General features: G+C 45.7%; 2 protein-coding genes across 5 annotated transcripts in view; one reads left to right on the top strand and one right to left on the bottom strand.

Moving 5' to 3' along the window:
* DOCK7 (dedicator of cytokinesis 7) overlaps window positions 1-15,452 on the top strand; it is a 98,716-nt gene that overhangs the window by 35,633 nt on the left and 47,631 nt on the right. For all 4 annotated transcript variants that reach the window (XM_059477727.1, XM_059477726.1, XM_059477725.1 and 1 more), the window contains exon 14: window positions 823-985. In XM_059477727.1, the coding sequence (XP_059333710.1) occupies window positions 823-985 (163 nt within the window). The remainder of the gene's footprint in view (window positions 1-822; window positions 986-15,452) is intronic.
* On the bottom strand, window positions 1,744-11,580 carry ANGPTL3 (angiopoietin like 3). Its single transcript, XM_059478825.1, has 7 exons — window positions 11,026-11,580; window positions 9,839-9,949; window positions 8,954-9,071; window positions 8,153-8,266; window positions 6,904-6,999; window positions 5,154-5,414; window positions 1,744-3,176 (listed from the first exon to the last, which is right to left on the bottom strand). The coding sequence occupies exons 1-7, from the start codon at window positions 11,524-11,526 to the stop codon at window positions 2,995-2,997; spliced, it is 1,383 nt and encodes a 460-aa protein (XP_059334808.1). The 5' UTR covers window positions 11,527-11,580; the 3' UTR covers window positions 1,744-2,994.

Here is a 15,452-nt window from a genome sequence, read left to right as displayed (position 1 = left end):
TGGGATGGGGCAGGTTGGTCACTGGCACACTCAGGGTGCTGTCTGTGAGGGGGGATGCAAACCCCAAACCGCCAAACACAGGAACCTCTGTTTCCCACTCTGTATCCCAAAGGAGATCTCTCTCCTGGGTAACAGGAACAGGCTCCACCTCTGTTTGAGAAGGGGGAATAGGAACCCTGGCACACCTCAGTGGAGCTGGTCCCTGACCTGTGCTATCCTGACAATATTTACTTAACCTGCTCTTAAAGCTCTCCAGGGACAGCAATCCTGCCTCTTCCTTGGATCATCTCCCCAGCTCTCAGTTTGCCTTGCAGCCAGGTTAGGTTTTAACAAAACTTTGCAAAATTATCATGCTGCAAATTAATGTGACTGGGGCATGTGGCCACAACCTTCCAAGCACTTGAGTGTTGTGATCAGTTCACCCAATTCACCTCTGGTTTGTACCCTGACCAATCTCAGGGTTTTTCAACCTTTCCTTTGATGGAGTTTTGTGTGTAACAATAGCTGGGCCTCCCAGGAGCTTTATCTGGACTGCATTTCCCCAGTTTTCTTATGAAAAAAAATCTATGCCTTGTTAGAGTGCATATTTTCTGTTGGTTCTTATTATCTGGTCCCCAGTTGCCTTAGGTATCAGTTTGATCCACTGACACTTGTTAACAAATCCACTTCAGCTGTACTTTATCATTTGTTGGTTTATTAAATTCATATATAGGATGTCAATGAATGAATATATAGGATATTAACCTGAAGAAAGAAAGCACAATTATGCTTTTAAAAATTAGTTTCTATTTATGAATGAATAAAACCCCTTTCTTCTTGCAGCTCAGTTGAAGATAGACATCTCTCCAGCTCCAGAGAACCCCCACTACTGCCTAACCCCAGAGCTGCTGCAGGTCAAGCTTTACCCAGACAGCAGAGTCAGACCTACACGAGAAATCCTGGAGTTCCCTGCCAGGGATGTCTACGTCCCAAACACCACATACAGGTCAGAGTTTTGAAATCCATTTCACTTTCCAGGGCCTGACACTGGCAAGTGTAGAAATTCCTCCCTTATCAGCAGGCTTGTTGCAAAATCTGGTGGATGGGTAGAGGAGCTGTGCCAGAGGCATGGGAAGGGTTCAGGCTGACACAGGGAAAAGGCTCAGCTGGGGAGGGACAAACTTGGCTGTGAATAAGAACACAGGTTTGCATCAAACTTGGCTGTGAATAAGAACACAGGTTTCTCTATTTGGTTAAATTCTTTCTAGTTTTATGTAGTCTTTTTTTTTCTTTGTTAAAGTCACCATTCTCCTACTGGTTTTATTAATTTATGTCACTTTCAGTGACTTCTTTTTTCCTTAAAATGAGGGATAGAAATAGAGAAAATATATAATCCTTTTGTTAATATTCCATTTTGGTTGCCAAGCAATTTCTTTGTTTACAATACTTGACAAAAAATCCTCTGAAGCCCTGAAAAATAGGAAATTTCTCTAAATATTTTGGGAAACAATAATCTTTCTATAACAAAATCCAGGCTGGAGCCAGATTTCTTTTCATTATGTACCATTATTAATTTAAAGCTTTTTCACAGTATCTTTGAGGACATTACATGGCTGGGTGGAATTGTCTTCATCAGCTGAGTGATTTCACCAACTTAGCAAATCCTTTATTTAAATTTAGATACAAACCAGGTTTTTACAAATCAAAGCTTATAAGAGGGGTTTAGTTGAGTTCCATATTCTGTATTTTGAAAAATCTCAGCCATTTATTTATTAGTCTATTTATTTATTGGATAGGAAATTTAACATTACAGTAAACCAGTACAAATAAGCAACAGTACATGATCTCATCCCTGTTACAAACCCATGAGAAGGAAAAGGATTTTTATTGTAGAATTTCTGTAATTAACACATTCTGTTCATGAGGTTTCACTCTGATAAATGACAACCAAAACCATTTCCTGTGCTGAGATAGAAAACCCCACACTGTACAAGGGTTGGGGAAGATAAACAAGTCAATATGACTCAGGGGAGCTGCAGGACTGGGGCTTTGTCAGTCAGCACTTGCAGGGCCAGCCCAAGGCTGGCACTCTGTGTTCTGCAGCTGAAGTTCAAGCTGTGAGTGTCCCCAAGAGCTGGAGCAGCCCTGTGCCTACTGGGTTTGTGGGCTGGCACCCTTGACCCCATTGGAGCAGCTGTTCCCTAAGTGAAATGTGTTTTGGTGTGTGCTCACTTGGTTGTTTATTTAATTCCTTAGCTGGTTGGACTGAAAGGTCACAGGGCTTGGCTGTGATTCATTTCAGGTGAGGAGAGCAGATCTCTTCCTCCTTTCAGTGAGTTTGGCTCCTCACTTGCAGTGGGCAGCCCCAGCTGTGCAGTTCCCTGTGGGATCTGTGGGATCCAGAGGAGCAGGGCTGCTCTGACCCCCTGTGTGTGACACACCAGCTCCAGAGAGCATGGATTGGCCTCAGCTACACTCCTGGAAATACCCAGAGCCCTAAAATGAGGAATTACCCATCTTTCATTTGCTCCTGAAACATTCCACAACAAAAACATGAACCAAACATTCAATTAGTTACTTCAAGAAACAAAATTTCTTTTTTTTTCTTTTCCTAAATGTTTTCAGTAGGGTTTTGCCAGCCCTTTAATCCCAGAAAACACTTTTTGTTTTCCCTACTACACAACCCAGAAAGGAATGCACAGCCTGAAAACCCATTCCCCCAAACAATATTATCCAATGTGTGACAGGTTGGCTCCTGGGCATTAGAATTTCACTGTGAGGAAGGAAAAGCTCCACACAAAGTTGCAGCACGTTGACATTGGGGCTTGAGGGAATGACAAAACTCACCAGACATTTTGTAAGACCATCTTAGATGCCTCAGGTTTATGTTTTAGAGGAATTCCATGCAGGGCATGGATTGGCACTTGGCATCTGTTGGTAAACACAGCATCAAGTCCTTTGGTGTGGTGAAGTTCATTGTGTTTGTTCTGAGTTCAAATGCAGCAGGTTGAGCACTCAGTCAAAGCTTTTTAAGTCTGTTGGGTGGATCATTATTTTGGTTGACTTGAGCAGGTAGTATCTTCCTTTCTTAGGCTTCCAGTAGAGACCTTTTCCTCTGTCCAGCCTCCCCCTGGACCGTGGTGTGACGTAGTTCCCGTTCAGGTTGGTTTCCTCACACTCACTGTGCCACCAGCCTCCTGAGGAGAAACATGGGCATGTCAGTCTGGGCAGAGTAAACAGCTCCTCTTTGCAGCATAAATCTGCTTTAGACCCTAAATTCCAGCCCAATTGGCATCTACCCAGGATTCCCAAATCACTGAATTGTTTGGGTTGGGAAAGTCCTCCAGAGTCACTGAGTGCAGCCATTCCCCAGCACTGCCAAGGCCACCACTGAGCCATGTCACCAAATGCCACACCAGCCTGGATTCTAAATCCCTCCAGGGATGGGGACTCCGCCACCAAAGGCTGGACAACCCTTTCCATGAAGAAATTTTCCCAAATACCCAATCTAAAGATCCTCTGGTGTAACATGAGGCTGTCTGTCCTTGTTCCCTGGAGCACAACCTGGATCCCCCCGGCTGTGCCCTCCTGTCAGGAGCTGTGCAGAGCCACGAGGGCCCCTGAGCCTCCTTTGCTCCAGGCTGGGCCCCTGCCCAGCTCCCTCAGGGATTCTGCAGCCCCTGCCCAGCTCCTCAGGGATTCTGCAGCCCCTGCCCAGCTCCCTCAGGGATTCTGCAGCCCCTGCCCAGCTCCTCAGGGATTCTGCAGCCCCTGCCCAGCTCCTCAGGGATTCTGCAGCCCCTGCCCAGCTCCTCAGGGATTCTGCAGCCCCTGCCCAGCTCCTCAGGGATTCTGCAGCCCCTGCCCAGCTCCTCAGGGATTCTGCAGCCCCTGCCCAGCTCCCTCAGCTGCTCCAGACCCTTCCCAGCCCCATTCCCTTCCCTGGCCATGTTCCAGCCCCTCAATGTCCTTGTCCTGAGGGGCCCTTCCCTGGACACAAAATGCTCCTCTTGGCATTCTTTGAGGCATCCACAATTTTCAAGAATGCCTGGGATGATGTACAAAGTGTTTGTTGCATGAAGCAGGTGGCTGGAGGACAATTTTGTCTCCTGTGGTTCAATCATTTAATTGCTTCTTCAGTTGTTTGCTTTCTGCTATAAACTGGCAAACATAAAAGCTTTGTAAATCAGAGATTTACAAAGGGTTTAAGGGTTCTTAATTAAGAACCCTTTAACCAAATTATCTCCAAAGAGAAATGGCCTCAGCCTTGCATCTCTTGCTCTTTTGGGAGTGATTATATTATATGGATATGACAAGCAGCTAAAATCTGCCTTTGAATGGAAACTCACTCATTATTAACTTTAGAGTTGTAGCCTAAATGGAGCTAGAAGTCAGTTTGTCTTTAAGTTTTTTGCAAAAAGGGATTAAACATCCCAAGCCGGGCGTGTCACACCAGACCAGGCATCAGAGGAGGGCCAGCCCTTTGCTTCAGAGTTTGGAATCTCATCCTGGGGTTATTTCATCCTGGGCTGTCTGTTCTGTTTCTGGTGTTGGTCGTTTGCACAGGAGGGCAGGATGAGATGGGATATTGGGAAGAAATTAGATTGGGAAGAAGTTCTTCCCTGTGAGGGTGGTGAGGGGCTGGCAGAGGTTGTTTGGATAGGCTGTGGGTTCCCCATCCCTGGAAGTGTCCAAGGCCAGGCTGCATGGGGCTTGGAGTGCCCTAGGATAGTGGAAGGCATCAGGGTTTCACAGAATTCACAGAATGACTGGGTTGGAAGAGACCTGAGAGATCATGGAGTCCAACCCAGCCCCAACACCCCAACTCAACCCTGGCACCCAGTGCCACATCCAGGCTTTGTTAAATACCCCCAGGGATGGGGACTGCACCACCTCCCCGGGCAGCCATTCCAGAGCTTTATCACCTTTCTGGAAAAAGCTTTTCCTGCTCTCCAACCTGTATTTCCCTTGGTGCAGCTCGAGGCTGTGTGCTCTGGGTGTGTCAGTGCTGCTGCAGACAGAGCCCAGCCCCAGGTGAGCACAGGCACCTTCCAGGAGCTGTGAGAGTGATGGGGGCACCCCTGAGTCTCCTTTTCTGCAGGCTGAGCCCCCCAGGATGAGCTTTAGCCCCCCTTCCCAGCGGAGCAGAACGGCTCCCATGCCCGGGGCTGTACCTGGGTGGCTCTGGGGGCAGCTGGGGCCCCCGGCCGTGTCCCCGATGGAGAAGCGGAGCCGGGCGTGCTCGGGCAGCGCGTTGGGAATGCTGCCCGACGTCCTGGCCAGCTGCAGGGTGAAGTTGGTGCTGGGGCCCCCCAGGCTGAAGCTGTACTCGATGTGCCTCCTGTTCCCCCTCCAGTCCTGCAGCTCGATCCGCAGCAGGTAATTCCCCTGCTGGGTGATGGAGTAGATCTTCTTCAGGCCCAGCCAGAATTCCTCTGCAAAGTTGGAGGGAAGAGATGGTTTTAGGTAGTGTGTGTGAAGATACAGTATTTAAAAGGCTTTATTAATTGCTTTAATTAAATCAGTGATTTGAGTCTTGGGGACCGTTGATCTTTGCAGAGGTCTGCTGCTACATTCTTTTTGTTTACCTCTGCTTAATTGCACACTGATGATCAATAAAAGCAGGAGTTCTAAATGAACTGGAGCTTCCCCCTTTTAAGTTTCCCACCTCGTGTGGAACTCTGAGAGGGAGCTGGAGACATTTAAGAGGTGTGTAATTGGAATGTGTGACAAATGAAACCAGTGACATACATAAAACCTAATGGCAATTGTTGCATTTTGGGAGGAAAGAGCTGCAGAACCAAACTGGGTTCCTGTACAAAGGGAATTTTTCTTTTGCTGGAATTTCTGATCATTAGTTTAATTGGTTCCATATATTTTATTCATTAAGTAGTTTCTAATGAGCACAGGTAATTGCCACATGTACAAAGTGGGGCTGAATGTGAGTGCCATGCACACAGCTAGCATTTAAAGCCATAGACCACAAGATGCTTGAAGAAAATACTCCCTAATTTCTAGGTTAGGAGCTGTAACCTGGTTTATTTTATCTCCTCAGAAGAGCACTGAATAGGACATGGCTGAGAGCAGTGAAATTCTCTGTAAAATCCAACACTGAAAACATTTTGGTGCAGTATTTGGGAATTAGGAGACCAATCAAGGAGCCACTAAAGCATCCAGCGGGATCAGATAAACTTTACAGCTGGGAACTTCTATCCCAGAGCTGAGGGGAAGGTTGAGATCCAGCAGCTCTTTATTATAAAAGAAATGGAAATAAGTCAATATTGCTGCTCACTTGGGTGAGGTTTAGATCTGTGCTATGCTTAAAAAGTCAGACTGTTTCCCAAACAAGAGATCACTCATCTCATGTGAGAAAAACACGGAGAAGATTCTGGATGAGGAGGCTGTTGGGCAGCACTTGGTGCTACAAATTCCTTGGAGTTGATGATTAACAGGGGAACGTGGGTGTTTCCTCACCCTATCCAGCCATGGAGGGGATTGGCCACTCTGGAGAAGCCTGAGGTGTTTGCTCAGGGGAGCACACACAGCCTTGGGCTCTCCTGAGGCTGCAAAAATTGATGTGGTTTTCAGGGTAACAGGATTGCAGGAAGGCTCAGAGAAAGTAGTGACAGCAGCTTCATGAGGGTCTGCCTTTGTGTGTATTTGAAATGCTTTGGGAGATGCTTTTATAAGTAGTAAAATCTTGGTGAAATAGTGTTTAAAGCATTCTGTCCTTGATTCAGTTTCTAAACACACATTTGAAGGGGATGTCTTTGAGAATTTCACAAGCTATGTGTTCTAGTAAGCACTTCCTGCTATTTCCAATAAATCAGTCAGCTATTATTTGCAGGTTTAGTCTGCTTTCCTTTCCGTAAGAATATCCAGCTTCTCAAATCAATTGGTACACACAAAAAAAGGAATATTTACCATTGAGGTCACCAAAACCATTTGTGTAGGCATCCCAAGTTTGGTTGAAGTCCAGCGATCCGTCCACTCTCTTCTGGATTACAGTCCAGGATGTGCCTGTGAAAAGGAAATTAAGTCACAGCTGGGCCTTGGCCTCATTCCCTGTCCCTGAGTGTGCTCTGGGGTGCTCCCATTTTGAGGCAGAATGAGTTAATTGAGGTCTTGATGAAGGGAATTCAAATGAGCCCAACTGGAGAGAGCCCAGGGCCCCTCAGGTGTCCTTGGCCACACCCGGGGTGCCTCCTCTCACAGAATTATTCTGTCAGGCTGCCTCAACTGGGTTTCACTTGTTTATGAGGGCTGAGAGACAGAGAAACTGATAAAGAAGAGATAAGAGCCCCAGACACTGGCTCAGAGGGTCAGACTGCTGATAGTGGCTGGCTGCTGGCAGGGCAGGGCTGAGTGCTGGGGCTGTGTCCAGCTGCAGCTCCAGGAGGGGCTTCCCTGAGCCAGGTCATGACACCCTCAGTGCAGCTGCTGCAGCAAATGGCAGCAGAGCAGCTTTGTGCAGAGGGCAGCCCTGGGAGCTGTGTGTGCTCACCCAAACACGTGGGGTGCCCCCACGCGCTCCCCAGCTCTCTGAGGGCATGGAAGGGAGAGGGGGGCAGGCACAGAGCGGCTCTGGGGGTGCAGAGCAACCAGGGAATGAGGGAACTGGCCAAGCTGTGCGTGGCAAAAGGAACAAATTTGCGTTCCTTAGGAAGGTGACGTGGCAGTTGTGTTCCTGGCTGCTGGGCCACCCAAACATGGCACAGGAATCCCATCCCAGGACTCACTTCTCTGGGTTCAGTTTGGCTCAGCTCAGTCTAAAGCACAGCCTGTTAATGAACAAAATGCTACTTTTGTAAAAGCAAATTGTTTGCTGTTTGCTTTTCTTTGGGAAATGCATTCATGGTTGTCCTGTAATGGGTTTTATAATGATCATTTTCATTGCCTACAGCTAAAGGGGCTTGGAATTTGGATATCCTTAATTTATGTCACATGATTGAATGTCATTTCCTCAGTATAAACAAGAGGGGAGTAAAGAATGGGAGCAGTAATAAGAGATTGCAGGATACAGGAAACCTAACTTAGAGCAGACAGGCCACGAAGAGAAATCAAGAAGATTCATGAATCATAAGTTTTTGTGTACTTTGGGAGGAGACAAAGTTGTTTGGCTTAGAGGAAGATACTTGTGTGAAAATTAGACTGTTGCTGGCACAGCTCTTACCAAATTTTGTTTCACAGTAGACATTGAAAGCTTCTGAGCCATTGGGCTGAATAGTGTAGACCCCACTGGTCTGCACCCCAGTGTGGTAGAGGGCAGTGCAGTCAGCAGCAGAACCTGGGGAGCAAACAACCTGTTAGAAATCCTGCTTGGGATGTGCTGAGCTGAGAGATAAAGGAAAAAATGGGAATGATCATACTGGTAATTCTGTTTTACAATAAACATCATGGAATGGACAGACTGCTTTGGGCATAGTAGTGCAGCTGCCAAGGTGTGCATAGGTTGTGGTTTTTAAGTTAGGCAGGGCTTCAGTTTGGAGGATTTTGGAAAGTTTCTAAGGCCTAAGACTAGACTCTGGCAAATGGGCTTTCCTACCCCTTGTAAAGCTCCTAGTAAATACCATGCTCACTGCTACACTTCATCAGTGCCTTTCAACTTCAAAGAAAGGACTCCTAAATCTTGTAATTAGCCAATGTGGAGTAAATGAGTTCTCTGCTCAGGCTCCACAAGAGAGACATGGGTAAAAGCATGGTCACAGCATGTTTACAAGAGGGGAATGGATCCTGTTACTGCATTCTTGGACATTGTTCCTGTGTGTCACCCCAGAGACAAGCACAGCTGGAGTGGGCCTAAATAGATAATGACATTTTTTCCAAAGAAGGAAGTCTAATTCCTTCCCACAGCCCAGTGCATAACATAAAAATCTTCTCCTTTTAGTCTTTGGCTCCTACAAAGCAACCCAGGGCTGTCCCAGGGGTGGTGGGAATCAGCACATGCTACAGTCAGTCTCAGATGGGGTCTCACCATCAGCTCTGTGTGTCCCAGCCGTGGGCCTGTGCACAGCAGAGGGGATGGGCTCTGCCTCCTGCTGCTCCTCCAGGAAGGAATTCTCCAGCAGCTCCAGGAGCTCGATGTGGTTTAGCTGGAAGAGCCACAATGACACTGTTAACTTCCCAAGGCTCTGGAATGATGAAGTGCATGGATCAAGACAATGTCATGCAGAGAATAATTTTTCTTGTGAGTGTGACCCAATTGGAACACCTGATTTACCACATAAAAATAACTGCAGCTCCATGGTGGTGGATTTTAGGTGTGGGATTGCCAGCTGTGGCAGGGTAGGATTCATGGAGGGAGGAAATGACCCCTTCTCTTGTGGTGCGCCTTAATGGGCAAACAGATTTAACTTATTTATAATAATTAATGGGCAAACAGATTAGCTTATTTCCTCAGGTGACATCACTTAGACAAATAATGCCAACAGCTGAGGAGGACAGAACCCACAGTTCCTCAGGCTGAAATGCATTTTTCTCTCAGAATAAATGAAACCTGATCATGCTGGTTGTACTGTATTACAGTGATGCATGTTGGACTTCCACTCTGGGAGTGGATTTTGGAAATTAAGAAAGAGGTAGAGAGCAATGAGACTTCCAGACCAATGGAGGAGCAATAATGTGATAGATAATAAGAGGAAAAAAACCCCAAATGAGCAGTCAGAAATGCAGCAGCCTGGTTTTGAGGACAAGGTCTCACAGCTGTTGTTGGCCACAGCTCCTCCCCAGAACAGGTACCTCAGGATGGTGCCACCTTCCTCTGCACCCCAAACTCAAGAAGGGGTGCCTGACCCCAGGGTGGGACCTCAGCTCCCTCAGTGTCAGAGAGATGGAAGGAGAAGCAGGCTGGCTCCTGTACCTTGTCCTCCAGCTCCATGATCTGGTTGTGCTGCCTGTCCAGCTGCTCGTGCTGGTCCTCCACGATCCTCAGGAGCTGCTTGATGTCATTGTCCTGCTGCTCCACAAAAGCCTGAGGGCAGGGAGGGGAGGATGGAAGAGGGTTAGGAGCAGCAGAAGACCTTCAGCAATGGTGCTGCCTCTGTAACTCTCATCCTTGGGCCAGTTTTGAGAGGCACAAACCACTGAATATTCCCTTCCCTTTCCAGAGAATCCTAGAATGTCCCTAGCTGGAAGGGACCCACAAGGATCATCAAAGTCCAGCTCCAGAGGTTTGCATGCTTTGCCTCTAAAATGACAAAATGCTTTGCTTCTGGAGCGAACACCCATTTTATGGAGAGAAACTATTGGCAGCTTTGTAGACTCCTTTTTTAAATTGCTCTTTTCCTTCCCATTTCACATCCAGAACAATTATGTTCTGTGGAATCAGCCCTTGATTCAAACTAGATTAAAAAAGGGAAAAAAACCCAGCATTAAGGGTATCAGCTTGGGATTTGAGAGATCAGGATTCATCTTTCTGCTTTGACACAAACATCCAGTATGTTCCCATACAAATTGCTTGGCCTTTTTATTCTCCTGCAAAATACAGTTAATATTTCCTTTTCTCTAAAAACCTTATACCCACCTAACTGCTTGCATGATTAACATAATTAATTTTATTATTACCTGTAGGGTTCTTTGGTTCTGGAGGTCCTACAGGTGCTATAAAGGTCCCTCTCTTAAATGTTTAAGCTGCCTGTTTCTGCACTGGGCAGGCAGTTCCCACTGCATTGATTTGGGATGAGCTGGTGATGACAAACCCATGGGCTTGGGAGTCTCATAATTTTCCAGATTGCAAAACTTTTTTATCATTATGATGACAAAATTCCTTAAAATCAATTTGCAAATCAATACTGAAAATAATACAGAGCTTTATATTTTCACATTTTTTCACTGATTTCTCTGGGGAATTTTACTGCAAAATTAACGCTGTGTCAGAGTAAAGCAGTGATTTTTTTAAAGTTATTACAGTGATTTCTTCCTCAAAAAATCAGACAAGTACTGCAGTGAGGAGCAAGGGGAAGCACGAGCTTCTATTGCACAATTTCTGGTGATGGCATTGCAGTGTATTTTGGCTCAGTGTGTCAGGGCCTTTCACAAGTCACTTACTTTGAGTGAAGAAATTTCTTTTGTCTCTTGCACCGAAGGCTGGAAAATGGCCAGTTTGGTGACCTTGTCCTCCAGTCCCCACACTTGCTCCTGCAGCTGGATTTTGTTTTGGATGAGGTCTTCAATCTTGAGGTTCATCTCCTGTGAGAGGTTCTTTATCTCCTCGTTGTTGATTTGCAGCCTGGCCGTGGTTTGCCGGAGCTGTTCCTCTTCCTCCTTGATTTCGCTGGTTTGCAGGGAGAGCTCGTAAAAGGACCTGTCAAAGATGTAGAGCTTCTGAAAGATGTCATTGATCTGCCCCTTGGTCTTGTGGACAAAGTCTTTGAGGCCATGGCCCAGCTGGAGGAGCCCGTTGGCCAAGATTCGGACGTCGTCCAGCATCGCAAATCGCGATTTCGTTTCGGGAGATGCGGCAGAACCCACGGAGAAAAAATCCTTGTCAGCTGCAGCTGGGAGAGCCAGCGGGGCCAGGAGCAGTAAAACTGCAATGATCTTCATCATTCCTGCTCCTGGCTCTCTTTGCTCAGGATGCAGAGGCTTTTCCCAGTGACAGCTCGTGCTCTGTGGCTGCTCTGGGTTGCAGAGCTTGATCTATTTATACTCCTTTTCATTTTAGGAGAGGCAGAGCATGGGTTGATCATTAAGCTGTGTGTGTTTGAACGAGTGTAACCCCTCCTGAATGTAGGTTGGCACCTGGGAAGATAAAATTGAGAGACGGGCACGTTGCTGATTAAACTGGTTCTGAACTTTTCCATCTGCCAGGCCTTCTGGTGTAAAATGTTATTGATGATGCGGTGTTTTTCACACAACTCTTTCTAATAGGTTAATTTTGGGTCATAATCTGGGTAAGGGCTTAAATTGCTCCTTGTTTGTGTTGTTTGGTTCCCTTTATTGCTTCAGGAGTGTGAAAGGATTTTTCTGTGTTTGAGAGCAGTGGATGTTCAGGTTGTGAAGCTCCTTGATGAGCTGTGGAAGAGCAAAATATTCCCAGATGATTCACACAACTTGATTTTCATCTCAGGCCGCTTTCTGATGTAACTCATTGTGCTGCAGTGGATTTACTTGTCATCGAGCCCAGATTAAGTGAGAAAGAGGGAATTAGGTCCAGAGATTGCCTGGATGTGATTCTGCTGTGTTAAGGTTTGTGCAGTAATTTACACCATATAAAACTTATTTTTTAAGAGCTGCTTTGCAGAGGTGGGTGAGATAAATAATACCTCGCTTGCATTTCTCACCTTAGCATTCTTTTTGCTGTTTAAGATTCACACTGCATAAAGAAAGGCTGCAAGTGCTCTGAAATAAATGCCCAGTTCTGCACTGGGTCTCTACATGAAAACAAGGAGTTTTTTGGGTAGTATTTCAGTGTGAGTCAAAGGTATTTCTCTTTCTGGACTCATTCATAGCAATCCAAGAAATCAAAATCAAATATTGCACAATGTGCTTTGGAGAGTTTTCAGGTTTTTGCCAAATTCTTGTATGTTTAGAAATTCTTCCCCTGGGATTTTTATTGTGTTGTTGATGTACATATGCACGTATGATATGAAGCATCTGTAGAAAAAAGTGTTTAACAACTGAAATTTTTACCTCATGTGTTGGATTTTTTGTGTGGTTAGGAGTTGGTAATATCCAGGTGACCTTCCCATTCACAATGAAATACTGTGAAGATATTTTAGATCTCAGATTAATTGCTGGGGAATATTTTGTGCCGGTATGATTGGGATCAGAGTTACTGGAGTACCTGGAGTATGGAAAAAGAGCAGAAGCAGGGAGATGATCAGGCCCAGCTTTGATAGGTATTCCTTCAAAAAAACCAATTCTGAATTGTTTTTCTGGCATCTGACACAGGGATTTTGAGCTGTAAGCCTTGAAGAACTGATTGTAAAATAAAAAAAAAAAACCAAAAAAAACCCCAAACCAATGTATAGACATTCTTCAATCCACTTCACAGTCCTTAAGTGACTCTGGTTTTGTGTGGTTTCACGTGAACCATTTTCTTTTTTAACTATTTCATGTAAGAAATCTTTCTGGTTTATTTTGAATTCTTCCTAACCCCATCACCCCCCAAAAATCTTTCTTCTTGGTTTAGTCTTTCTAAAAATATAGGGAGTTACTGAAGAAATAGCAATGACCAAACAACTGGGGATCAGACATTGTACCAGGTTTCTGCAGCTTGTGTCCCTGTGCTGGTCAGGCATGACACTGCCTGGGAAAGGTTTGTTTTCCAAAGGGAAGAGGCAGCCAAAGGCCCTGATGTCAAATATTAATGAAGCACTAATTAGGTGCCAAGCACATTTCCATATTAATGCCAAGGCCATGAAGTCAGACAGTGCTAAACTCACTGCAGAGCCCCCCTAGATGTCACAACAGTCCCAGAGTCCAGAAGAAAAGTGGGACACAGGAAAGCAGAGAGGAGAAAAGCTTCTGGCATGACTAAACCATCAAATTCAAGAGCTTTGGAAACCCTGAGAGGGAATCCTGCCTCTGAGAGTTGTCAGGAAAAGATGTATATAACAAACATGATCCTGAAGATCTTTCATGCACCTGGGTGACCCTGATTATATGGGCTTTAAATGATTTTTATAGTAGGAATAAAGCAAAGAAAAAGGTCTCTGGGTTTTACTGAAAAGGGAAATTTTCATAATAAGAAAATTCATTCATAGAAAGTTTCATTGTAAGAGTTAGGAGCAGCTCTTAATGTTTTAATGCCTTTGTGAAGGATTTTGGAAAATGGCTGCAATGATATTACATAAATATTTAGAGGAGTGCCTGGTGCCATTATGTCCATGGCTTGGGAAGCCTTTGCACTTGAGCAATTTATTTTATGGAAGTAGAAGTACTTTTGAGATCTGTTTGAAATAATAGGATAAGCTTTGCATATATTAGGCGTGGCATTTTAGTATAAGCTCCAAACACAAGTCCTTGGGTTTACAGCTCCTGCCTGAAACTTTTATTGATGGAAATCAAGACATTTATAATGTTCTGTCACTTTTTCAGCCTCAGTCCCTTTCCATGGCTGTGTGTAGTTGGGAAGATCTGAGGTTTTTAGTGATGTGGGGTAGAAGAGAGGCTGGGAGAGCTGGGGATGGAGAAGAGAAGGCTCTGGGGGGATCTTAGAGCTCCTTCCAGGGCCTAAAGGGGCTCAAGGACAGCTGGAAAGGGACTTGGGACAGTGGCCTGGAGTGACAGGACAAGAGGTGATGGTTTTAACCTGAAAAAGAGTAGGTTTAGATGAGATTAGATATTGGGAGTAAATGAATTTCTGTGTGGGTGGTGAGGCCCTGGCCCAGTTTGCCCAGAGCAGCTGTGGCTGCCCCATCCCAGGAAGTGTCCAAGGCCAGTGGGACAGGGTTTGGAGCAGTTTGGGACAGTGGAACGTGTTCCTGCACATGGCAGGGGGTGGAATGAGGTGATCTTTACGTCACTTCCAGCCCAAACCAGGCTTCCAACCCAAGTTGACCAGTGGTAAGGTCAAGCAGGATTTTTTTCCATTTGGGGCCACGTTCTGATTTGCTAGCTGATCTTTTTTTCCCTTTATTCCATGTAAGTTTTCCACAAAGGGAAGATGGCTGTAATAGGAAACCCTCTGGAGGGAGGCTGCCTGAACAGGGGGAACATCCCCTATCCCCTGTTCCAGTGGGATCTGTGCATCTTAAATCCCATAAGCACCAAGAGCTTCTTCCCAGTGAAATGCCCTTAATGAGGGCTTGAAAAGCAGTGGAGAGGGGAACAACCTGTCCCTTTCCTCAGCATAAATCAATCCTTTGCCTAAGCCTGCCTTTAATATAGGGACCCTGTAGCCTGGCTTCACAAATACCTTAAATCTTTCTCTTAAGCACTAATAATACTTAATAAAAGTTTTATGAGCAAGGTACATTTTAGAGTAAATTTTCATATCCATTTTCATTTTAAAAGAACATCAAGCAGCAAATGTATTCATGGCAGAACAAAGTAATTTAGGAGAGTCACAAAAATGGCCCTGGCCCCCTCTGAAATAGTAGGAGAGCGTTGATTTGGCAAAGTGACCAGTGGGGATGGGATTCCAAAACTTAATTCACCATGAAGGACTTGAGAGGGAAGAAATTCCCACTTGCCTGCTAAGATTATTCCTCTGCCTGCAGGGGTGAAGCAGAGCCTGGTTCATGAGGCTGCCCCAAATGTCCCTGAAGCTGGACAGCTCTTAGGGGATTCCTTAGGATCAGCATTAGCTGGGGCTGTTAGGGGAGCAGATTTGAGGAATTGCCATCAGAACCAAGGCCTTGGGTGGGGTTCATTGGCCAAAATCTTATCAGTAATGCCATTTCAGGCAGGCAGGGGCAGCCTCCCTTTGCAGCTGCTCCTCCAGGAGTGTGTCCCACCAGTGCAGGTGTTTTGGAAACTCCTGGCATCTCAAAGGCACCAGGTACCTTCCCTGAATTACTGCCCTCCTG

The sequence above is a fragment of the Ammospiza nelsoni genome, chromosome 9 (assembly GCF_027579445.1).
Source record: "Ammospiza nelsoni isolate bAmmNel1 chromosome 9, bAmmNel1.pri, whole genome shotgun sequence".
Classification (NCBI taxonomy): Eukaryota; Metazoa; Chordata; class Aves; order Passeriformes; family Passerellidae; genus Ammospiza; species Ammospiza nelsoni.
The sequence above is the reverse complement of the archived record's forward strand: the minus strand, read 5'-3'. Positions and strand labels throughout refer to the sequence as shown.

Coding starts and splice junctions, on each gene's coding strand:
- ANGPTL3 (XM_059478825.1), bottom strand. CDS start 11,526: ATGATGAAGATCATTGCAGTTTTACTGCTCCTGGCCCCGCTGGCTCTC. Junction 5,415..6,903: donor TGGTTTTGGTGACCTCAATG/GTAAATATTCCT, acceptor CCAACTTTGCAG/AGGAATTCTGGCTGGGCCTG. Junction 3,177..5,153: donor CTGCCCCCAGAGCCACCCAG/GTACAGCCCCGG, acceptor GTTTCTCCTCAG/GAGGCTGGTGGCACAGTGAG.